Source organism: Phoca vitulina, unplaced genomic scaffold (assembly GCF_004348235.1).
Source record: "Phoca vitulina isolate PV1807 unplaced genomic scaffold, GSC_HSeal_1.0 scaffold5, whole genome shotgun sequence".
In the NCBI taxonomy this organism is placed as follows: Eukaryota; Metazoa; Chordata; class Mammalia; order Carnivora; family Phocidae; genus Phoca; species Phoca vitulina.
This window is the reverse complement of record NW_022589708.1, coordinates 78,071,727-78,098,538: the sequence shown is the minus strand read 5'-3', so window position 1 is coordinate 78,098,538 and position 26,812 is coordinate 78,071,727. Positions and strand designations below refer to the sequence as shown.

Sequence of the window (26,812 nt, the reverse complement as noted above, 5' to 3'; positions counted from 1 at the left end):
ATACCAAGAGGCTCAGGGAATTTTCTAAGATTGTACAATTATTGGCAGAGCTGATATTAAAATACAAGTCTTTTGAGTTCTACTCTACCATGCTTCCCTCCATATTGCTAATGTAAAATAACTGTTCTTGCTTTTTACAGACTGTTACTCTAACCTGACCAAACACCACAGTTTAGGATGTAGAAGAATCTATTTAGATTACCTTTCCTGGTTCCCACAACCAAATCTTGATGGCATAAGAAATCCCCAAATTTACTTCTAAGGCATGAGAAGTTAACACAGACAAATTGAACAGAAAGAGGTCAGAAAAGTTTCCCATAATCTTAAGCTGAGACTTTGGAGGTCACTTATCTAACTTCCCAGGGAGGTAGGAATCTTCAGACGACGTTTCTGAGATCCACTCCCTCGTGAATACTTTCAAGTACTGAAATACTTCCCTACTTTGCAAAATGGCCCATTCTCTTTTGAGAGAATTTTAACTGGTAACTTGTTTGAATTAAAAGTTCTTCCCTGACATGTGTCTCTGAAGCATTCACAGTAGAGTATAAGAATCATTTGGTATGATGATAAATGTATATTTGGATAGGAGATGCTCCAATCAAATTTTACAGTTCCCTTGTAAAATCTGAACAGATTTCCCTGGGCTATCATATTTCTAGCCTGTGGTACTATTCCAGGCCTCAACATTATTACTTTTCCTTAAGGACTAATGTTATAAATTATGAAAAACTTAAAATGAAAATCTCAAGAGACACCAGAATTTTAGATGAGGAATGGAACAAAATTTAAAATGGATTAGACTTTGGAAATTATTACTATACATCTAGTTTTCATTAAAAACTACAAAACAGAATTCAAACTATGAAATGCCATCATCTTAAATTCAGTGTTCAGATGGTTCAATTTAAATATGTATTAGATACCAATTAAGAACTTGGCACTGTGCAGGTAATAGGAATCCATAGATGAATAATACGGCCCTTGCCTTCAAAAGTACATTTCTACAGTCCAGTAGGAATGCTGGCCATGTCAATAAAGAAATATAACTTACATATCAGCATAGTACAATATGTTACCAGGTATGATAAAAATTCCCTTAGGAGGGGGTGGGGACTGTCAATGAAAGACTCTTGGAAGAAGTGGTACCTATGCTGGGTTTTGAGAGATAAACAGGAATCTTCCAGGAAAACAAGGAGGGAAAGAGAATCTTGGTAAAGGGAGCAGCATACAGAAAGCACAAAGATGTGAATATAGCATGGTATAGTCAGGGCAAAACATTACTTGACTACCGAGTTCCAGGAAGAAGCAGTGATGAAGTTAGTAAGATTTTAGTTCATGAAGGGTCTTGTGTACCATGCAAATGAGCATGACCTTTATCTTGTAGCTGACTGGCAACCTCTGTAGGATTACCAGAGAAGTGATGGGGCCATATTTTCTTTTTAAAGATGACACTTAGTGATGGAAGATGCCTGCCAGCTCTTCATATGCTGCCTCCTCACCATTCACTCATTCACATATTTAGCAATCTGCCTGTTACATACGAGGTCTGAATCTAGGCAATGGAGATACAGCAATAAGCAACAAAGATTCTTCCTTCAAAAAGCTAACACTTTAGTGAAAGAGATACTTACAAAAGTCTTGGTTTAAGTGACACTTCCTCAGAGATTTCTTTGACCATACTACTTAAGGTAGCTTTTTCCTCTAGTATCTTTCATTGTTACGCTTTAATATATCATCATGTTCTTATTCTAAAGTTATCTAAATTTATCACAATTTATAATTATTTTGTTTACTTATCTACCATCTGTCTCTCCTTTTAAAATGTAAGGACCATGTCTTTCTTGTTCTTTTTATTCTCAGAGCCTAGCACAGTCTGACAAACAGAAGGTGCCAAGTACTTGCTGACAAAGGATGAAAAAAATACCCATATTTATAACTTAACTTTCCTAAAAATGTAGTGTTTTTGCTATTCAGACTCAACCAATTTCCCTGGGTCTGATTCCCAAGTGTTGCTCTAACCTCTCAGCTCACAGAGTCCTGTTAATACAGTTACTCTAGGAGCGACCTCACGGCTCTGTAACCACTGTAAGGAGCTATCTCAGTCAGCACACTGGAAGCTTATTTAGAAAGAGAACCATAAACTCCTGCTCTTTCTTGGTTGTCACTGCATCTTAACTTAGCTGGCCCTTGATGATTTAATAATTAACTCATTCAATAGTGAACACCCACTATGTGCTAAATAGTGGGGAAAGGGATGTAGTGCAGGACACCATAAAAATGATCCCTGCCCTCAAAAACTGATAATAAGGTGGTGCATACAAGTCAATAGGCAATTATGAAACTAGATGGTAAGTTCTATGACGGGGAAGGCAGAGCATGCCATAGCAGGGCCAATGGACACAGGCCTGGGTATTCAGCTGAACATCTAGGAATAGGGGAGCATGAAGGATGGAGTGGATGTAAAGGCTTAAGCCCTCGGCTGAATGCTAAATGGATGCAATATGACAAACAACCACCAAAATAAATAACATTTAAATGGCACTTATTAAGTGCTATGTATCCTTCTGAGCACTTTACATATACTATTTAGTATATATTATTATTACTAACTACATATATTATTAATTTATTCAATACTTAACAACAATCCCGTAAGGTATGTACTACTATCACCCTCATTCTACAGGAGAAATCTGAGGCACAGACAGCTAAGGCAAGTCTCCAAGGCCACCCAGCTAGCAAGTAGCAGAGGCAGGAGTTGAACCTGGGCAGTGTGGAGCCAGAGTCTGAGTCCTTCACAACTCTGTACTATACTGCTTCTCAAAAGTATTACCAATTGTTTTTATCCTATTTTTTTTAAGGTTTATTTATTTAAGTAATCTCTACACCCAACATGGGGCTTGAATCCATGACCCCAAGATCAAGAATCACATTCTCTTACGACTGAGCCAGCCAGGCACCCCTCTTTTTCTATTTTTTATTTCCTATAACAAGAACTATTTACTTCTATACATGCTATGTTTTCAATAGCCATCATTAGTAGTAAATGATTAAATAAAATTAGCTCCTTTTCAACTCGGAGCTTAAGATATAGATGGCAGTTTGTGGGGCGCCTGTGTGGCTCAGTCGGTTAAGTGACTGCTTCTTGGTTTTGGCTCAGGTCATGATCTCAGGGTCATGAGACTAAGCCCCAGTGTCGGGCTCAGTGTTTACCGGGAGTCTGCTTTTCCCGCTTGCACACATGTGCTCTCTCTCTCTAAAAATAAATCAATCTTAAAAAAAAAAAAAAAAAAAAGATATGGATGGCATTTTGTAACATAACTTTAAGAGCTGACTAATTATTACCAAATGTCTGATGAATATATTTTAAGAAACACTACGTTTGATTGATGATTTCACTACCCCTTAAAACAAAAGCATCCAATGGAAAAAAAAATGTGCAAAAGACTGTCTGGCATTTTCTACTTAATGCTGAATGTACACACAACATATGATCCAGCAATTCCAATCCGAGGCACCTACCCAAAAGAATTCTTTCTCTCTCTATATATATGTAAGTATATACATAGGTATATGCTATAGAATGTTTACAGAAGCCCTCTTTATAAGAGCCTTACACTGGAAGCCACCCAAATGCCCCTGCCCATCAACAGCAGAGCAATTAAATTATTATTTATCACAGCTGAATACTAAACAATAATGAGAATGAATGCTCCACAAGTACATGCAACAACATGGATGAATATGCAAACAGAATGTTAATGAAAGAAGCCAGAGACACAAACACAGAGTGTATGATTCCATTTATGTAAAGTGCAAAACTAGGCAAAACAAACTGATGCTATTAGGGGGCAGGACAGTGGGTTTCGTGGCTGGAAGGGAGCATGAGGACGCTTATGAGATGCTGGTAATGTTCTGTTTCTTCAACTTGGTGGTGGTTGCTCAAGGTCTGGTTTGTGAAAATCCATCAGGTATACATTTATATATACTTTTCTGTATATATGTTTTATAAAAAGTTAAATGGAAGTTGATATTATCTTAAACATATGGTCTATAATTTTTAACAAATTTTGATGAATTTTATATGAGTGGAAATAATTATCATCATCATCTAATATTTGATTGCCAACCATGTGGCAGGTACTGTGTTAAAAGCTTTATCTGAATCTCAATCCTCACAAACATCTTACAGAAACAGGCACTATTGTTAGCTCCATTTTCCAATAAGAAAACGGAGGCTCAGAGACATTAAGTAATGTGTTAGAGCAGAAAATCAAACTCAGATAATCCTAACACCAGAGGGTACATTCTTAGCCATCTAGTTAGTTATACCAGATTTCAGTCAGCTATGTCAAGGCAAGAGAAACATACTGGTCTTAAAATTTACTCTACCTAAATATTTACTCACATTATTTTCCCAATGGAACCTCAAATTAGAAGAAACACTAGCCATATTAAAGTATAACAACAGCCTAGACAATTTGTTTCCCACAATTAAAACTTTCTTTAGTTGCAGCATATTTGTTCAGGCCTGAGAAAATATGTTAAGGTGTCCAAAAATACACTCTACTTTTCTAACTCAATTCTGTCCCCTAAGATTTTTTAGTCCAGTAAAAAAATGTATGTCTTTAAGACTATATAGCATGGCAGAAAAATACCAGTATTAAGTCAACTATGATCAATCTTTTAGTGTGCTAAGTCAGTGGGCTGTAACTGAGACCAGGCTGACGACTCACATTCACAATGTGGAGTCACCAAGCAAGTTCATGAACGGAAACAGAACAAATGCATTATGTAATAAAGTTTTAACAAAGGTAACACAGGGAAAATAATTCCATAATTAGCTACAGCATTTGGTAATTTACCAACATTAAATTTACCTCTTTGGAGGGGGAAGCGGGAGATGTGAAAATTGTCATCCAATAGGACCATACAAACATAACAAAGAACAGATGGAAAGCCACAAGGTAAACAACGGCCTTTCCTGGTAAATAAAAACAAATAACATTTCATTGAATCCAGGTGAAAACAGGAAAAAGCATTACATTAAAACACAATATTTAGGGTCAGGAGGCTTAATCCAATAAATACCTTAATCCAAACCTACTGAAGACATCAAATTTATAAACTCCTTTATCTGAATGACCTACCATTACAGATACGAAGAAACATTCAGTTCCTGCATTTAAGGGTTATCAGCCTGGTTTGTAAGTAAAGACTTGTAGCCTGAGATGAGATTTGATTTTATTAAACTGCTGAACATTTAAGTTGAAACACCCTCTTCACTCACTGAATTTCAAGCTCTTCCTAAAAATTACATTTTAAATGACTTAAAAATTATTTAAGACCGCTTCCATCACTATGAACATTAAATTCAAGGAATTACAAAGTAATAAAGGAAGTTCCCACCATTGTGGATAATGAGTAATGTGAAAAACTCAGTTCCTGGATTAACCAGAAACATTACACTAAATTTCATTCTCCTTTCAACACAGACTAACGAAAAATTTTTACCCATTTAAAATTTCTGCAATAACTGTTTCACAAGTGGATTAGTATAAACATTCTAACATCTTTATCTCCAAATATTAACTTATCACTGATATAATTTAGGGCTTTTTGTTGTGTTCTACAGTTTTTCTTTTTGAAAGAAGTAGGACTAGTTTCCATAGGAAGCAAGAACTATCTATCAGGTGCTTAACTTTTTCTGTTTGGAATGAGGCACCACAAATCCAATGAAGAAAACAAAGCAGACACAAGCTTCAAAGTTTGAAATTCTACTCATTTTTAAAGTTCAGATCAAATATTACTTCTTCCACATAAGCCTTTTCCATTATTTTTAGAATTCATTACCTCTTCATACTATACGCCCCCTCTAATCTGCTCAGACTTTAATTAAAGCACTTAAATTAATTTGTTTTATTAAAGCTAGTTGCTTAATATTGATGACCTAATACATGAGAAACATTTAAAACAGCATCTGGCACATAATAAATCCTTAATAAATACTGGCCATTTTAAAAAAAGTAATCTCTACACCCAACTGGGGTTCAAACTCACAATCCTGAGATCAAGAGTCACACGCTTTACTGACTGAGCCAGCCAGGCACCCCAATACTGGCTATTATTATTATTACTATCCAAGAATCTTTCCTCTCAAAATCTGGTTCTTTTTGCACGTTCCCTATTTCCATGTTTCCCAAGTTTAAGGAATGATAGAAGTTTTCACTGGTCTGCAAAGAACAATTCAAAGTACTATTCTTCCTTTTGTCTGAGGTTATTTCTCTTTTCACTTTTGGTTTTAAAAAATGTTCTTTTTAAATAAAATAATGATAAAAAAAAATTAACAACTCGTTGGACCCAGCCTTTTCTTTTGTAAGTATACTGGGGCACATTTGGTCAAAGAGAACAGAACCATGAGTCCCACAGGAAGCCAGGGCCCAGTAACTCCTCACATCGCACAGCTAATCAGTACAAAGCACCTCAAATTCTAGTTCCTCTCTTTCATTATTTTCACTGCCAGTGTAACAGCTCATAAACTGTTGCTTAACTCATTTGGATCACTGCAAAAGCCAACTGGTCTCCTTCCCTCCAGTCCATCTCAATGGCCAGTATAAATGTGTTGTTCATAGTTTCTACTCCACCTTGGCTGTGATGTTCCTGGGAAATAGCTCCATGTGCATGACTCATGACTGATGAATGCATTATAAAACACTGGGACTTCCTGCTAACCATATTTGACCACAGCTACTCAAATCACTACTTCCACCTACTGAAAGCCTATTAGAAGGTATATAATGTGTACCCTATTTCTAACCCTCACTGTAGTCCTGGAATGTATTCTTTCAGTTCACAAATGTGAAAACCGAGGTGCAGAGAATTTAATATCCTGCCCAATGTCACTTAGTAAATGATAAAGCCAGGATTCAAACCCATATCTGCTCGATAAAAATCCAAGGTTCTTTTCATTATGTCATACTTAGAAGTCTATTTTCCTCCACTTTACCCATCATCTTAGTAGTCACACCCTATTTCAGAGCCAACATCTGATGCCAAGACAAAAACCTTACCACAACTTCCTTCTATCTTCAAATTTGCTTTCTTTTCATGTGCACTAAAACTGATTATCATCCTCATTGAAAATTTTGGCTTCTCAAAATCTGCATTCTCTACCATCTCCGTTCCCTCCAGGTTGAACCTCATGGTCTACCTAATGGATTCAATATCATTCCTTCATTTGATTTTCCTTTGGAAAAGTATACTGGAGCTCAGTCTCCTACTGTTATATGAACACTGAGGCCATTTACCGAGTTTGCAATATTATCTTCACCTAGCTCACTTCACTTTTTAAAATTTTTGCCTGGCCGCCATATTCAATCAAGTTTGTCAATCCTCATCTGTATTCTACTGTATGGCTTTGAGATAAATGGTAACCTTGAGGTACTTTAAACTTCTTAATCATTTAGTTACTTACAACTAAGGTCAGCATATAAAATATACTCCCAAAATATTTTTAGAGTATTTCTGCTCTCCATAGATATAAGAACAAAATGGTGTCTGCTTTAAAAAATCTTAACCCTCAGTTAAAAAAAAAAAAAAAAAACTGATATATCTCTTAGCATCATGCCTGGAATGTAATAAGTACTTAACAAATGGAAAATAGCAAATTACATTACTATAATGTAAAGGATAACAGGAAATACTGCTTTTATATAAATTTGAAATAATGTGATTGTTAATAAGAAAACTTCTGATCACATATACATGCTATAAACCATTAGTTAGAAGTAATAGATAAACAGGGTGCCTGGCTGGCACAGTCAGCTGGTAGGCCGACTCTTGGTTTCAGCTTGGGTTGTTATCTCAGGGTCCTGGGATCAAGCCTTGTGTTAGGTTCTGTGCTCAGCACAGAGTCTGTGTGAGATTCTCTCTCGCTCTCCCTCTGCCTCTCCCACTTGTGCTTTCTCTCTCTCTAAAGTAAGTAAATAAATCTTAAAAAAAAGAAGTAATAAAGTAAAAGCTTAGTTAACTAAGCAAATTAAATCAAAGCAAAAAAAAAAAAAAAAAAGCAACCTCAAAATCTGAATCTATAAATCAAAAAGTCTGATTCAAAAATCACCTGTAAATGAATTTAAAAAAACAAAAAGGCAAACAACCTTGTCAAAAGACTCTTTGAAAGACATGGGGAAAATAGCTCCAAGAAATAATGAGACAAGTTAGATGTTCTTTCCTAAGTACTTCAGAAGTTCTCTGCTTTATGTATCTGTGCTTTCACATATAGAAAAGTTTTGATTTAAAGGAAGAAAATCAAGCCTACCAAGATTGAGTCTATATTTATTCCTCCTCAACCCTGGCTAGAATTCAGAAATCAGATTCAAAGGCAACTTGAGATTTACATGCTTAATGCCTAATTATTGCCAATAAGAATAAATATTTATTAATAATTTCTAACCAACTATTTTGGAAATCCTCTGAATTTTCATATCTCAAATCAAATTTCATTTTTGAAATTTGATCTCAATAGACTTAATATTTTCTTTTAGCTTGCTGAAATTCTGAGCAATGAATTTTTCCCTCTAGGCATTATCTCATTAAATAGTCATTATAAAAAGTAGAATTCCCTTTCAAAATGAACTAGTAACACAATTTACAAATTTACAGTCTGGTTATTTTGTTAAATGTCTGTGAGTAGTAAAGTACTATTTTTAACAAATATATAAACAAGAGAACCATAAATAAAATTTAGATATCACGAAACAAAATCTGCTCAACCCTAGCTAGAACTGGTATTAAAAATCTTTGAGTCACTACTATCAAGCATTCTGAAGAATATCCAAGGCATAAATATGTACATAAATATATCAAAGAAGTTTGGGTACTAGATGCCTTACAAAATAACAGCTACTTCAATTTATATAAATAACACAAATGAAAATATATTGAATAGGAATAAACACAATACTGTATCTCCTTTTAATTACTTAAACTTTAAAAACATATATTTTCTTTCTGAAAACAAAAACACATATAGTCATCACTAAATAAAAACTATGTGGGTCACAATTAGGATACCATAAGTATTCTACTTAAATTGAGACTTAAGGTGCCTTACCGTTTTCTCCATTTCCAGAGAGAGTAACTAGAATAGAAGAAAAATAGTGAATAAATAATACACTTTAAACAATTTGTACATACATTTTATTTCAGATTGACTACTCATCTTAACATCATTTTCACAAAAATAAAATTTAGTTATAAAATGTAAACACTAATGCAAATTCAGGATTGCACTTAAAAAACCCTAAAAACACTAAAATGTTAAACATAAAATTTTTCTTTATCAACACTGCAATCACATTAAAATTTTTTTCAGACTTCTGTTAATTTTAAGTCTATTAATATCGTTATAGTTACGTTTCCTTTAGCTCTTACTTTATTGACACCTACAGAAAGAATAGGACCCTCCTCTATGGTGCTCATGTCATCAGTCTGTGATGTACCTTACCAAACTTACAAGCTATACTCAAGATAACTTGTGTTTTTCTATAGAAAAAAGTACAGGAACTTATCCTTGTTAATTTTAGAGTGCTTCTGACTCCTAGCCTAAGACCCTGGGGATTGCTATTTATTCTTTCTCTAGAGATAGTCCAATGGCCTCTAGGTCCTGTTAATTCTACTACCTATGACTCTTCAAATCTGTCATCTACTCTCAATTTGTCCCATTGCGTTATTTCAGGCTCTCCTCCAACATAATAGCTTAAAGAGACTTTCAACTATTGGCTTAACACACCTCACGACCAGCAAATCTGATGGCTGAATAGTCTTCAACACCTCCCAGTCACTTACATAATAAAGTCCAAAATACTCAGGGTAACAACTATAGTCCCTCTGTGATCGACAATCTGTCTACCTCTCCAGTCTGTCATTTGCCCATACCTACGGTCTAATTATCCTGAACAAATGGCAGTTTCCTAAATACATCAAGCAGTTTCACAGGTGTTGTGCCTTCCCCTATTCATCCTCCAAGGCCCAGTTTAAATACTGTCACCTCTGTAAAGCTGTCCTAAGTCCCTCTTTAGGCAGAGCAGATACTCCTTTATATCGCCACTGCTCATTTTTCCATCTCTACCATACCACCTCATTTTTTTTTTGCAATTACTTGGTAATATGTCTATCTCACCCTACTGGACTGCACAAGTGTGGAATCATGTCTTAGAATAACAACTCTAAAAGTTATTATTAGCTCTATTTTACAGATAAGTAAGCTAAGGCTCAAAATAATTAAATGACTTGCCTAAGATCACAGAACTAGGGACGTGTAGTGTAGACAGATATCTGAGCTCAAGTCTACTTTGACTTGTATTATTTCCTATAGTGTCTCTCACCTTATTCATTGTTTTAGTTCTAAAGCCTGGCATACAGCAGCAATGCTTCAGCAATGTTTGTTAATCAATAACCATTTTTGACTAAAATCTGTTGATAAAACAGAGGAGTACCTGGACACTTCCTTAATAAACTAAAATATATCTACTTCAATCCCCAAACCAGCATAATTTAATGAGAAACACTATAGAAGTAGTCCCACTAAAGTTTAGAAATAAAATAAGCAAGTTCATGATTTTTTTTTTTTTAAAGCATTGTTTTAGAGAGGCATAGGGCTTCTTCTCAACCCATCTCAGGTCAGTCTGGTAGAACACTGGAGTAGTTAGATCCTGGGCTGGTCCCCTCTGGCCTCACAAAGCATTTCCCATTTATGCTAATATACACTAAAAATACAATTTTCAATGCTGTGAAATGATTGGGAAGCACTATACAAGGCACACAATTCTGAGAAATAAATTAGTAGTTTAAAAATGGAAAAGAAGCAAATGTATCACTATTTGCAGATTATAAGACTATATGCCTTTATAGTCAAAGAAAACCAACTGAAAAACTATTATAAACAAGAGGTGGTAGTGGCATACGGAAATCAGTAACCTTCCAGTAAACATGCAATCACTATATAGAAATTATAACTAAAGAAAAGTTTTATTTATAAAGCCACCTAAAAAGATAAAATTCCAGGTACAGACATAATTGAGCAAGATAACACAAGTGCTCCACCCAAGGCCTCCACTGATACCATATGGGGAGAGGTGCATTATCACTGCCCAGGGAGGATGGGAGTCTACCTATTGCCCAGGACTTCACCTTCTCTGACACCACCCCAGTAGGAAAGTGGGGAGATACAAGAGGTGTGCCTTGTTACAGCTGAGCAAGGGGGAAGTCTAGGGGAAGTCTAAGCTCATACTCAGCCTCTGCTGGAGAAAGTGGGGACAGAGTGGAGTTTTCCCATCATTTTTGGCTGAAGTAGGGCAGTTACTGCCTAGTTTTGTCTTGCTATAGGTAGCCCCTTTCCTGTTTGACTAAAGAAAACCAGCTTTTCTTGGGGCTTTTCATTGGTGCTCATTGGTATTTCCAGGTTGCCAGCTTCTCTAGCATACAGGATAGGATATAAAGAAAACCCAGGGAATTCACCACCATATCATTTCTCAGGTACCAAGGTCCCCAGCTGATCTGCCTTTCTCTGTCCATGTTTCAGAATTGTCTTATGTTTGCTTTATGCATAATATCTAGGGGTTTTAGTTGTACTTAGCAGGAAAAATAGGAAGAGTATGTATTCACTTGTCCTGGAACTGGAAATTCTAATTAACAAATTGTTTCTTTTTACTGCTGAGTAGTATTCTACTGTATGGAGGCAGCACAACTTGCTTATCCATTCACCAACTGATAAGGCATTTGCTTTCGGTTTTTGGCTATTATGAATACTCCTGTGCAAGCCGTGGGTGGACATATATTTTCATTATTGGGGAAAATATCTAGATAAAAGATTGCTGGATCTATGTTTAACTTTATCAGAAACAGCCAAACTGTTTTCAAAAGTGGTTGTATTGTTTTACATTCCCTACCAAAAATGTATGAGTTACAAGTTGTTCCACATCCTCATCAACATTTGGAACGGTCAATCTTTAAATTTTTAGCTATTCTAAAAAATATATAGTGATATCTCATTGTGATTTTGTATTTCCTTAATGACTAACAATGTTGAGTATCGTTTCACATGCTTATTGGCCACCCCTACACCTCTTCTTTGTGAAGTTGTGTGTTGAAATTGTTGGCTACTTTTTGATCATTATCTCCCTTATTATTGAACTGTGGGTTCTTTATATACTCTGGATATAGTCCTTTAACAAATATATTCTGCAAATATTTCCTTCTAGTCCATATGTTGTTTTCTTTGAAGAACAGAAAAGTTTAATTTTAATGAAGTCCAATTTATCAATTTTTTCTTTTATGGTTCATGCTTCGTGTCCTTTTTAAGAAATCTTTGCCAACCAAAAGACACAAAGATTTGCTCATATGTTTCCTTCTAGAAGTTTTAGAGGTTTCACATTTAGGTCTGTGATCTATTTTAAAAGCTGATTTTTAAAAATATGGTATAAAGTAAGGGTTGAGATTAATTTTATTAAAGATGCCCAGTAGTTCCAATATTGTTAGCTGAAACTCCTTTCTCTACTGAATTGCCTTGGAACTTTTGACAAAAATTGATTAAAAATTAAACTTATATGTGTAAGGGTTTATTTCTGAACTCTATTCTGTCCTATTGATGTATATGTCCATTCTTATCCCAATACCACATGACTTGATTACATGTAGCTCATAGTAAATCTTGAAACAAGATAGTGGGAGTCCTCCAACTTGTTCTTTTTCAAAAGTGTTTTGGCTATTTTAGGTCTTTTGCATTTCCATATAAATTCTAAGCTTATCTTACCGATTTCTTAAAAAAAAAAAAAAATGCCTGCTGGGATTTTGTTTGGCATTGTGTTGACTCCCTAGATCAGTTTGGAAAGAAATGACATCTTAACAATAATCAGGCTTCCATTCTATGAACACAGTGTATTTCTTCATTTTAGATTTTATCTCATCAATACACAAAAACTTGTAGGTCTTTTGTTAGATTTATCCCTAAAGTATTTAATTTTTTTTTAAGATTTTATTTATTTGACAGAGAGAGAGAGACAGCGAGAGAGAGAACACAAGCAGAGGGAGGGGCAGAGGAAGAGGGAGAAGCAGACTCCCTACTGGGCAGGGAACCTGATGCAGGGCTCAATCCCAGAACCCTGGGATCATAACCCATAACCTGAGCCGAAGGCAGATGCTTAACAACTGAGCCACCCAGGCGCCCCATATTTAATGTTTTTCATGTGATTATAGTGTTTTAAAAATTTCAATTTGGATTCTTGGTAGAAATATAACCCATTTTTATTGATCTTGTATCCTGTGAACTTGCTAATAAATTCAATTACTAGTTTTTAGTAGTGTTTTTGTCTATTCTTGGGGATTTTCTACATAAATGATTTGTCTGTTAATTAACAGTTTTACCCCCATTACTATCTATGTATGTGCATACATATACTTTTTTTTAAAGATAAAACACCTTATGAGTTCATAGTAATAATTCAAATTCAAGTTTGCAAAGTTTTTATCATTCATCTTTTAATTGTATCTCCTTTTTTTTTCTTTTTTTAACCACTGAGAATCCTGGTTCTCAAGGACAGAAAGGATGAAGAATTAGAATATCACATTCATTTTTTCTTTTCTTTCTTTTTTTTTTTTTTACTGCTTCATTATTGGTGTATAGAAATAACAGATTTTTTCTTTTTTTTTTTAATTTTATTATGTTATGTTAGTCACCATACAATACATCATTGGTTTTTGATGTGGTGATCCATGATCCATTGTTTTCGTATAACACCCAGCACTCCATGCAGTATGTGCCCCCCTTAATACCCATCACCGGGCTAACCAATCCCCCCTCCCCCTCCCCTCTAAAACCCTGTTTGTTCCTCAGAGTCCATAGTCTCATGTTCATCTCTCCCTCTGATTCCCCCCCCCCATTTTTCCCTTCCTTCTCCTAATGTCCTCCATGCTATTCCTTATGTTCCACAAATAAGTGAAACCATATAATTGACTTTCTCTACTTGACTTATTTCACTTAGCATAATCTCCTCCAGTCCCATCCATGTTGATGTAAAAGTTGGGTAGTCATCCTTTCTGATGGCTGAGTAATATTCCATTGTATATATGGACCACATCTTCTTTATCCATTCATCTGTTGAAGGGCATCTTGGCTCTTTCCACAGTTTGGCTATTGCGGACATTGCTGCTATGAACATTGGGGTGCATATGGCCCTTCTTTTCACTACATCTGTGTCTTTGGGGTAAATACCCAGGAGTGCAATTGCTGGGTCATAGGGTAGCTCTATTTTTAAATTTTTGAGGAACCTCCACACTGTTTTCCAAAGTGGCTGTACCAACTTGCATTCCCACCAACAGTGTAAGAGGGTTCCCCTTTCTCCACAACCTCTCCAACATTTGTTGTTTCTTTCCCTGTCCATTTTTGCCATTCTAACTGGTGTAAGGTGGTATCTCAATGTGGTTTTGATTTGGATTTCCCTGATGGCTAATGATGATGAACGTTTTTTCATGTGTCTGTTAGCCATTTGTATGTCTTCTTCAGAGAAGTGTCTTTCCGTATCTTCTGCCCACTTTTTGACTTGATTATTTATTTTTTGGGTGTTGAGTTTGAGAAGTTCTTTACAGATCTTGGATACCAGCCCTTTATCTGTAGTGTCATTTGCAAATATCTTCTCCCATTCTGTGGGTTGCCTCTTTGTTTTGTTGACTGTTTCCTTTGCTGTGCAGAAGCTTTTTATCTTGATGAAGTCCCAAAAGTTCATTTTTGCTTTTGTTTCACTAGCTTTTGGAGATGTATCTTGAAAGAAGTTGCTGTGGCCGATGCCAAAGAGGTTACTGCCTATGTTCTCCTCTAGGATTTGGATGGATTCCTGTCTCACATTGAGGTCTTTCATCCACTTTGAGTTTATCTTTGTGAATGGTGTTAGAGAATGGTCGAGTTTCATTCTTCTGCATATGGCTGTCCAATTTTCCCAGCACCATTTATTGAAGAGACTGTCTTTTTTCCATTGCATGTTTTTTCCTGCTTTGTCAAAGATTATTTGACCATAGAGTTGAGGGTCCATATCTGGGTTCTCTATTCTGTTCCATTGGTCTATATGTCTGTTTTTGTGCCAGTACCATGCTGTCTTGGTGAACACAGCTTTGTAATATAGCTTGAAATCGGGCAACGTGATGCCCCCAGCTTTGTTTTTCTTTTTCAACATTTCCTTGGCAATTCGGGGTCTTTTCTGATTCCATACAAATTTTAGGATTGTTTGTTCCAGCACTTTGAAAAACGTCATTGGAATTTTGACCGGGATGGCATTGAAGGTATAGATTGCTCTGGGTAGCATAGACATTTTAACAATGTTTATTCTTCCGATCCATGAGCATGGAATATTTTTCCATCTTTTTGTGTCTTCTTCAATTTCTTTCATGAGTGTTTTGTAGTTCCTAGAGTGTAGATCCTTTACCTCTTTGGTTAGGTTTATTCCAAGGTATCTTATGGTTTTTGGTGCTTTTGTAAATGGAATCATTTCTCTAATTTCTCTTTCTACAGATGCGTTGTTAGTGTATAAGAAAGCAACTGATTTCTGTGCATTGATTTTGTATCCTGCCACATTACTGAATTGCTGGATGAGTTCTAGTAATTTGGGGGTGGAGTCTTTTGCGTTTTCCACATAAAGTATCATGTCTGCGAAAAGAGAGAGTTTGACTTCTTCTTTGCCAACTTGAATACCTTTTATTTCTTTTTGTTGTCTGATTGCTGTTGCTAGGACTTCTAGTACTATGTTGAACAATAGTGGCAAGAGTGGGCATCCTTGACGTGTTCCTGATCTTAAGGGAAAGGCTCTCAGAGCTTTTCCCCATTGAGGATGATATTCGCTGTGGGTTTTTCATAGATGGATTTTATGAACTTGAGGAATGTTCCCTCTATCCCTATACTCTGAAGAGTTTTAATCAGGAAAGATGTTGTATTTTGCCAAATGCTTTTTCTGCATCAATTGAGAGGACCATATGGTTCTTCTCCCTCCTCTTATTAATGTGTTCTACCACATTGATCGATTTGCGAATGTTGAACCATCCTTGCATCCCGGGGATAAATCCCACTTGGTCGTGGTGGATGATCCTTTTAATGTATTGTTGGATCCTATTAGCTAGGATTTTGTTGAGGACTTTGGAATCCATATTCATCAGGGATATTGTTGCGGGCATAGATATTTACAATTGTTAGATCTTCTTGTTGGATAGACCCTTTAAGAATGATATAGTGTCGGGCGCCTGCGTGGCTCAGTTGGTTAAGCGACTGCCTTCGGCTCAGGTCATGATCCTGGAGTCCCGGGATCGAGTCCCGCATCGGGCTCCCTGCTCGGCAGGGAGTCTGCTTCTCCCTCTGACCCTCCTCCCTCTCATGCTCTCTGTCTCTCATTCTCTCTCTCAAATAAATAAATAAAAAAATCTTTAAAAAAAAAAAAAAAAAAGAATGATATAGTGTCCTTCTGTGTCTCTAATTACAGACTTTAGTTTAAAATCTAATTTGTCTGATAAAAGAATTGCTACCCCAGCTTTCTTTTGAGGTCCGCTGGCATGGAAGATGGATCTCCATCCCTTCACTTTCAGTCTGGATGTATCTTTAGGTTCAGAATGAGTCTCTTGTAGGCAGCATATGGATGGGTCCTGTCTTTTTATCCAATCTGCAACCCTGTGCCGTTTTATGGGAGCATTTAGGCCATTCACGTTGAGAGTGATTATTGAAAGATATGAATTAATTGTCATCATGTTGCCTGTGAAGACATTGTTTTTGTAGATTGTCCCTGTAAATTTCTGTTGTATATCACTCTTGGGGTCTTTCTACTTTTATAGAATCCCCCCTTAATATTTCTTGCAGGGCCGGCTTAATGGTCACATATTCTTTCAGTTTCTGCCAGTCATGGAAGCTCTGCATCTCTCCATCCATTCTGAATGAAAGCCTTGCCAGATAAAGTATTCTTGGGTGCATGTTCTTCTCATTTAGTACCCTGAATACGTCTTGCCAGGCCTTTCTGGCTTGCCAGGTCTCTGTGGATAGGTCTGACATTATTCTGATGTTCCTCCCTCTGTATGTAAGGAGTCTCTTCCCCCTAACTGCCCTTAAGATGGTTTCCTTGGTTCTAAGATTTGCAAGTTTTACTATTACATGCCGGGATGTTGGCCTATTTTCCTTGATCTTGGGAGGGGTCCTCTCTGCCTCTAGGACATGAATGTTTGTTTCATTCCCCAGAGTAGGGAAGTTCTCAGCTATGATTTGCTCAAATACATCTTCTAGTCCTCTCTCTCTCTCCACTCCCTCCGGGATTCCAATTATTCTGACATTGGAATGCTTCATGGTGTCACTTATTTCTCTGATTCTATTTTCATGGATTCTGAGTTGTTTTTCCCTGGCCTCCTCTTTTCCCTTTTTATCTATTATATTGTCTTCCAGGTCACTTATTCTCTCTTCTGCCTCAGTTACCCTAGCTGTTAGATTATCTAGATTGTATTGGATCTCATTGATAGCATTTTTAAGTTCTGCCAATTCAGCTTTCATTTCTGCCCTTAGAGACTCTATGTTGCCATTAACTGATTTCTCCATTCTAGCCATTGTCTTCACAATTGCTAGCCTGAATTCCATCTCCGACATCTTGGTTATATCTGCATCCATTTGTAAATCTGCAGCGTAAGTCATAATCTCTGAGTCTTTTCTATTTTGGGGGCTCCTCCTCCTAGTCATTCTGTTGATGGGTGTTTGAGGGAATGTATAGAGTCCAAATTATTGACCAGAACCCAAGCAAGATGCACCTGTTTTCTTGGGACCTTAGGGTTGCTGGCCTCTTGTTTTCCCAGCCTGTCTTCTGCGGGAGGGGCCTGCCGCGCTGTTACTCAGGCAACCCTGTTTGGGCGGAGTTGCCCTGCCCCCCTGTGGCGGGGGATGGGCTCAGCGGGAATCAGTTTTGGGGGCTTTTGTTCTCTGGCGGCTTTGCCTGGCGGCTTTCCACGTCTCTTCCGCGAGTCGGAGCAGAAGAGACCGTTTCCAACCCTCTGCCTCAGAGCAGAGAGACCTCAGTCTGTTCTTCAGTGAGCTCTCCAGGCCACATCATCTCCGTTTCTGTCCGTGCTGCTATAAACTGCAGCATCCTGGGTTGTGCACCCCTCCGCAGCACTCCCAGTCCTGCCTCCAGGTCGGGGCACGTCTCTGCCCTTTGTGCTTCTAAAACCGCCAGTTGCCCCCAGATCGCACGCGCGACCCCGCCACTCAGGTGCTCCGGTTTTCCGCCCTGGGGGCTGCCCTAGATTCCTTTCCCCGCCACTATCGGTCTGCAAGTCTGTGCCCTGTCCGCAGCGCGCGAGGCTGTCACTCACCGGTGGTGTAGGATCCCCACGGCCAGGCACCCTCCCGCTGCCGTTTATCCTCCGATGTCTGCCCGCGGAATCACGGCTCCCCGCTTCGTACCTCAAAACCAACCGCCTGCGATATTCTGTTTGTAGAGATCCAGATCTTCTTACATCTCAGGCTGGTTTTGTGGGTGCTCAGAGTGGTCTGGCAGATATCCAGCTCAATTCCGGGGACCAACTGTTAGCACAGTTGAAATAGGGTCCCCTACTGCTCCGCCATCTTTCCCCCCTCCCATTTTCTTTATCCCATATTGCCCACCCAACAGCCTCGATAATGAGACCAATATAATTACTGAAAATATGATTAATTAAATAATTTTTTTACATTGTTGTCCATTTTCTAATAGCTGTACTATATCTACTCTGTTAGATCATGTATCCATTACAAACTATAGCCTCTCTTCCTTATTACTTTTGCTCATAGGTAATAAGGTAATAAATACATATTTAATGTTCATATCAGAGTTAATATCCAGTAGTCATTCTGGTTGTCTAAAACTCATTCCCATTCTCTAGGAAACTGGTTTTGTTGTAGATATTCAAGTTGTTGAACATTTTTATGCAGTAATTTGGGGAGAAAAATAATGCACCATTACCATCACCTTCCTAGAATCTCATATGACAGTGACTTTTTGAAAAGAACAGGCCAGATGTCTTGTGAAATGTACTACATTCTGGATTTGTCTGTTTCTTTTTGGTGGCTGATTTCATCCTCTGACCCCTACCCCAAACTCCTCTTCCTAATATTCCACTCCAAGTCTAAAGATTTGAATGTAATTTGAGGGTGGGAGGGAGAGAATGGACAAGAATACTCAGGTATGAAGTATTCTGGGCACTGTGTTCAGCACATCAGGTACATTATTTAGGTTTGTCACTATCAGCGATGCTATGTTTGGGTCACTTAACAAGGTGGTGACCACCAGGTCTCTCCTTTGTAAAAGTACATTTTCCACTTTAACAATCATGAAGGTTTTTGTGGGGTAAAATGTTAGCGGTATGTGAATATCTTCTTCCCCCAAAACTTTTCACCCAATGGTGTTAGCATCCACCGATAATCTGCCTAAATCAATTATTTTGTAGAATTTGAAAATCACCATGAAAAACCCTCTGTTATTTATTTCTATACTTTCAAGCTGGCATTCTTCTGTAAAGAGCTTTCAACTGGGGATGAACTAGAGCTTCCTAAAAAGGCAGCACAAAAACTTAATTATTTCCCTTTACTTACCCATTTTTAGAATAGGATGCTGGTATGACATTCAACTCCACTGTTAGCAAATAAATTTTAATGTTCTTGTTTTGAATATCAATAGGGAAACATGGATTTTTCTTTATCTAATGTGCCATTATCAACTACACTCATTCTTTCTTATGTTCAAACTGTCTCATCTTTGGCCACTGCTCTTCCAACCGACTCCTGCATCCTCCTGAATCATCCCCATTAGTCTTTGAGCACTTCCTTGCTGTCTAGCACAAGATATCCCAGGCTCACTTTATATTTTTTCCCACCTCCAGCCCCTGAAATTAGCCATTTCTCCAAGGAGCATTGGTTTTGTTTGTTTAAGTAGGCTCTACCTCCAGTGTGGGGCTTGAACTCATGACCCCAAAATCAAGTCACATTACTCTATGGGCTGAGCCAACCAGGTGCCCTGCATCTGGTTCCTTTTAATGATATTTAGAAACCAACCTTTGAATACCAGGGGTGATCATAGCTACTGGAGTTTCACTGCTTTAAAGGCCCTTTGGGATGACAGAAGTAGTATTATATACCTAATTATATTCACATTGATACTTCCAATTCAAATAGAATATTACAAAGTTTCTCCTTAATTTCTTAGGCATTATATTTGTATCTTTTTATGTTCATATACAATGAAAATCTTAGCTCCTAATTGATTTACTTATTCAGTTCATCCTAAAGTATACCTAAAATAGTTTAAACACTGCATACTAGTTTAAGTTTTCTTTGCAGTTTTAAAATTCTGTTTTGTTTTGGCTTTAAACTGTATCCCACTAAGGAGTACAATATTCAAAAGCCACTTGAAATCATTCTTTCCTCTGTGTATGGTACCAACTTCACATAAAATTAAGTTCATTTGTTTCATGATTCCAAATTTTACAGTTTGCTTTTCCTCCTGTTTAATTTTATTTTTTTGGATATGTAAAAAATATAAATGGTTTAAAAGTCAAAACTATATAAAAACGTACTCAGAAAGGCCTGGCTTTCCTTTCTTACCTTCTCACCCCAGGTAATCATTTTTATTAGTTTGCTTTATCCTATTTCCTTCTGCAAAGTAAATAAATGTATTAAATAAAATATTTCTAATTTCTTCCTTTATATACCTATTCCGCACCTTGCTTTTCTCACCACACCCTAGAAATCACGCACATCAGTACATAGAGACAATCATTGTGTTTTAAAGCACTGCACAGTACTCCATTGTGTGGGTGTTCCAGTTATATAATCAGGCCTCTACTGATAGACATTTGGGTTGTCTCCAATCTCTACTGCTACAAACAATGTGGCAATGAATAACTTTATGCATGTGTTGTTTATTTGTGGAAGTTTATTCTCAGTGTAGATTCCTAATTTGAAATTACTGGACCAAAAGTTAATCTGCCTGGTTTTCCCGAATCCCTTGTTTATAGAAGTTGTACCATTTTATACTCCTACAGGCATTGCATCAGACTGCCTGTTTCTCCATCGTGTACCCAATAAAGTGTTTCCAAACATTTTGTATCACAGGGTAATTTTACTTTGCATTTTCTTATACAAGAGAGTAAGTATCTTTTCATGTGTTTTACGAGCCATTCTTTTTTGCTGTTGTTGTGAACTGTTTATGACACTTATCCATTTTTTTCTGTTGGGCTTTCCTCACTCCCTGGTTATAAGATCATCCACCCATGTTTCTTTCTAGTATTTGAATGCTTTTATTTTTTACATTCAAATGTGGTCCATTTTGAAATGGCAGATTCCAGCATGGGAAAAGTGTCAGATAAGCCTGAGAAATCTTGTGGTGCCAGAAAGTAAGGAAGGAATAAATGATGGGGACATGTCAAAAGGATAGAGAAACCAAATTGAAGGGGCTCCTACTGGCCAAATCTGGGACAATTTGAGCAATAAAATAAATGACAGATCATAATCCATAAAAAAAGAATCCATGACAGCGTGCAGATGTAAATGAATTAACTGGGGAGGAGGGAAAGCTCTTCCTTACAGAATTCTAACTAGAAAATGTAAACGAAATCATAGAATTAGAAAAATCACCATTTGGCAACCAGCACAATAATAACGGTTTCAAGCAAGAATCCTCAACAGATGCTAAAAAGAGTAATGCAAGTAATCAGGAACAGATTTACAGAGTCTCAAGGTATTTCCCCACAAAGACACTTGTCTCAGGTTGGGTTCTCTGGAATCAGATGCTGAGAGAGAGTCTGGGGTACAGGCTATGTTCTAAGGAGAAATCTAACTGCAGTGCAGGCTTATCAAAATCTTGGCCAACTAGCAGAGAGCTCTAAAGCAGCCAGGCCCCTTCTCACTCAGGCACTGAATGCAGGCTGGCACAGGAAGGGTGTGACCTTGGGTGAAGTTAGTCATGCTGAAAGAAAGAGCTAACAGCTAGAAGCTGTTTGCAGACCACACCTTTCACAACTGAGCAGCAAAGTCCTTCCTCGAAGGATCTGTGTGGTACCTCTGAGTCTACCAAAATACTTATTAATTACAAAGAAAAACTGTACCCTTACAGAATGGAGAAACTTGGCAGATACCACCTGAAGTGGTGATTAAAGTTAACAGTCCTAGAAATGGTACATTCAATGATGGAACATCACTTTTGTGGTATTCTTGCTAAAAATGTTACTTTGAGAATCTAATCATGAGGAAACATCAGACGAACCTAATTTGAGGGACATTCTACAAAGAAGCCTATACTCTTCAAAATTGTTATGGTCATGAAAGAGAAGGCAACACTGAGGAACTCTTCCAGATTAAAGGACACTAAAGAGCATGATAACCAACTGCAGTGTGTGAGCATAGTCTGGACTGTGGAGCAGAAGGGATTAGTGGGGCAACTAATCTTTCTTCCAAAAGCATTGATAAAATACTACTGTAATCTATAAGCCTTATTCAGTATTTTATCAATGCTAATTTCCTGATTTTGATAATTGTACTCTGATTATATAAGAAAATGTTCTTTGTTATAGACTGAATGTTTGTGCCCCCCCCCCATTCCTATGTTAAATCCTAATGCCCGATGTGATGGTAGTGAAGATGGGGCCCTTGGGTGGTGATTAGATCATGAAGGTGAAGCCTTCACGAATGGGATTAGTGCCCTTTTAGGAGACCTCAGAGAGCTCCCAAGTCCCTTCTGCCATGTGATGACTCAGTGAGCACATGGCTGTCTAGGAACTAGGAGTAGGCCCGCACCTCACAACAAATATGCTGCTGCCCTCATGTGGGACTTCCCAGATTCCAGGATGAGGAGAAAGAAATTTCTGGTGCTTATAAGCCACCTGGTCTGTGGTATTCTGTTATAGAAGCTTGAACCGACAGACATTCTTGTTCTTGGGAAATATCACTGAGGTATTTATTGGTAAAGGGACATTATATCTGCAATTCATTCTCTGTTTCAGAGAATGAATAACAAAGAACGTGTAGCAAATAATAACATTTAGGGAATCAGGGTGAAGGGTATAAGAAAATTCTTTGTACTATTTTTCACAAGTCTGAAATTATTTTAAAATTAAAAGTTTAAAATATAAGAAAAAATAAGATTTTATCAGTTTGGAATCTTGGAATTTTATCTTGGAATATCGTACAAGGTATGGACCTGATTTTATCTCTCACCAAATATCTATTCAGTTGTCCCATCTGTTCCTCTGTGATTTGAGATGCTACTTTTATCACGTTCTAAATTTCTATAGTTACTATTTCTGGACATTCTGTTCTGTTCCATTGGCCATATGTCTGTCCACATATCATAACATACAATTGTTCTTATAACAGACTTTATTTTTTAGAGCAGTTTTAGGTTTGGAGCAAAACTGAACAGAAAGTAGAGAGTTCTCATAAGCCCCCTACCCTAATAGTTTTAATTATACAGGCTTTGTGGTTTAAAACATGGTAGAGTAGGGTTTGCCCCCTTTTTAACTCTTCTTTTTCAGAGGTTTCCTGATTCTTTTCTGTTTATTTTTCCCCATGACTTTTAGGATCAACTTGTCTAGTGCCAGAAAAAAGAAAACTTACTGGGAATAGAATTCATTTATACATTAACTTGGGGAGAACAGAAATCTTTGTAATGTTGAGTTATTCTATCCATGAACATGAAATATGCAATGTCTTTCCACTTGTTCAAGCCTACGTTTTGTTTTTCAAGAATGTTTTCCTCTTACAGATCTGGCATATTTCTTAAGTTTATTCTTAAGTATTTTATCTTTTTGATGTTAGTGGAAACAGAGACTTTTCTTCCACCATGTTCTCAAACAAATTATTATGTATATACAGAAAGTATTGGTTTTTGTTTGCTAATTTTACTCAATTCTTTTTGTTTGGGTATTCTGTTGTTATTGATCCTCTTGGCTTTTCAACATACACTAACACATCATCTATACACAGAAATAGCTTTCCCCCTTCCTTTCCTTCTTATGCTTCTAATTATTTTCTCTTGATTGAATATGGTAATTGATTTTGTTAATACAGTACAATGCTACACAGCAATGGCCATGGTAATAAGCATCTTTTGTTTCTGGTTTTAGTGGAAACTGATCGAGTATTTTGTGTGTGTGCAATTTTGTTCAAAAACCACTTATTCCAATTTTATTTAGCCTTTTTAAAAATTAGGCATAGACGTTGGGATTTTTCAAGTACCTTTTTGTCATCTATAGAAATAATGATTTTTCTTCCTAAATGATGAATTTAGTAACAAAAGGTAAGTAGAAGAAATTAGCTATTACCCCTCATATCTACTGGTAACACCACTTTTTTCAGAGGCACAGTCCCTTCAGTACTGATCAGCTCCCCATTCCCCCCAACACCACTATTGGGAGCTTTGTTCCCAAAGATCAACAACTGTCTAAGTCTAAAAGGATTTAAGTAGGTGTTTCATGAAAAAAAAAAATTATGGCAAAAAAAAGTTTAGAAAAATACTGGGTTAAACAGATTTAGATACTTAATTATAGCAGGGCTTCTTAAAACTTGTAATATGAATAAAATACTTAGGAATAAACTTAACCAAAGAGGTGAAAGACTTGTACTCTGAAAACTATAAAACTGACGAGAGAAATTGAAGACAACACAAAGAGAAATGGAAAGACATTCCATGCTCATGGGTCAAAAGAACAAATATTGTTAAGATGTCTATATTACCCAAAGCAATCTACGTATTTAACACAATCCCTATCAAAATACCAAGGGCATTTTTCACACAACTAGAACAAACAATCCTAAAATTTGTATGGAACCACAAAGATCCCAAATAGCCAAAACAATCTTGAAAAAGAAAAACAAAACTGGAGGTATCACAATTCCAGACTTCAAGTTACATTACAAAGCTGTAGTGATCAAAACAGTATAGTACTGGCATAAAAACAGACACACAGATCAATGGAAACGAACAGAGATCCCAAAAATAAATTCATAATTCTATGGCCAATTAATCTTCAACAAAGCAGGAGAGAATATCCAATGAGAAACAGACAGTCTATTCAACAAATGGTGTTGGAGAAACTGGACAGCCACATGCAAAAGAATGAAACTGGACCACTTTCTTTCACCATACACAGAAATAAACTCAAACTGGATTAAAGACCTAAATATTGAGACCTGAAACCATAAAAATCCTATAAGACAGCACAGGCAGTAAACCTCTTTGACACTGGCCATAGCAACTTCTTACTAGATCTGTCTCATGAGGCAAGGGAAACAAAAGCAAAAATAAACCACTGGGACTTCATCAAAATAAAAAGCTTCTGTACAGCAAAGGAAACAACCAACAAAACTAAAAGATAACCTATTGAATGGGAGGAGATGTTTGCAAATGACATATCTAATAACAAGTTAGTATCCAAAATATATAAAGAACTTACACAACTCAACACCAAAAAAAAAAACACCAAAAAATGCAATTAAAAAATGGGAAGTAGACACAAACAGACATTTCTCCAAAGAGACATACAGATGGCCAATAGACACATGAACATATGCTCAACATCATTCGTCATCAAGGAAATGCAAATCAAAACCACAATGAGATATCACCTCGCACCTGTCAGAGTGGCTAAAATAAAATAAGAAACAAGTGTTGGTGAGGATGTGGAGAAAAAGGAACCTTTGTGCACTGTTGGTGGGAATGCAAACTGGTGCAGCCACCATGGAAGACACTATGGAGGTTCCTCAAAAAATTAAAAATAGTACTCTATGATCCAGGAATCACACTGCTGGGTATTTACTCAAAGAACATGGAAACACTAATTTGAAGGGATATATGCACTCCTATGTTTATTGCAGCATTATTTACAATAGCCAAAGTATAGAAGCAGCCCAAGTGTCAACAGATGAATGGATAAAGAAGATGTGATAAATATTTACAACAGAATATTATTCAGCCATAAAGAAGAATGAAATCTTGCCATTTGCAACAAGAATGGATCTAGAGAGTATAATGCTAAGTGAAATAAGCCAGTCAGAGAAAGACAAATACCATATGGCTTCACTCATACGTGGAAACAAAACAAATGAACAAAGTGGGGGGGAGAGACCAACCAAAAAACTGGCTCTTAACTACAGAGAAGAAACTGATGGTTACCCGAGGTGAGGTGAGCGGGGGGGATGGGTGAAATCAGCAAAGGGGATTAAGAGTACAGTTATCTTGATGAGCACAATATATGGAACTGTTGAATCACTATATCGTACACCTGAAACTAATATAACACTATATGTTAGTTACACTGGAATTTAAAAATAAAACTTATAATATGCAAATGAGCACTATAATATTAAAGATAGGGACTACTATTTGAAGTCTAAATGCATTTGACCATGCACATTTATACATTTTTGTATTCCTAGTGCCAAATACAGCACCTAGAATACTATAAGCACAAAGCAAGGTAGGGGGAAAGTGAAAGAGGAAGTACTTATTTTACATGGCGTAGTCAGAAAAGCCTCTTTGACAGCTGAGTATTTTAAAAGAAATCTAGATGGAGAGAACTAACCATGTGGAATCTGGGGGGAAATCATCCCAAACAGAAAAGAGAAGGAAGTACAAAGGTCCTCAAGTGGGACCATGCATGGCCTGATAGATGAAAAGCAAGGAGGCCTGTTTGGCTGAAGCAGAGTTGGCAAAGGAAGAGATGAGTCAAAATTAGTGGCAGATCAGAGCATTTAGGGCCTTAGAGACTAGAGAAA

The 26,812-nt window shown here is 37.0% G+C and overlaps 1 protein-coding gene across 10 annotated transcripts in view; it reads right to left on the bottom strand.

The window, feature by feature from the left end:
* Positions 1–26,812, bottom strand: part of ZDHHC20 (zinc finger DHHC-type palmitoyltransferase 20) — a 76,903-nt gene that overhangs the window by 37,845 nt on the left and 12,246 nt on the right. For 8 of the 10 annotated variants that reach the window (XM_032403360.1, XM_032403365.1, XM_032403359.1 and 5 more), the window contains exons 2-3: positions 9,113–9,139; positions 4,881–4,984 (exon numbers count right to left, since the gene is read on the bottom strand). In XM_032403360.1, coding sequence (XP_032259251.1) covers positions 4,881–4,984; positions 9,113–9,139 — 131 coding nt within the window. The remainder of the gene's footprint in view (positions 1–4,880; positions 4,985–9,112; positions 9,140–26,812) is intronic. The other 2 variants (XM_032403367.1, XM_032403366.1) reach the window with 1 other exon arrangement.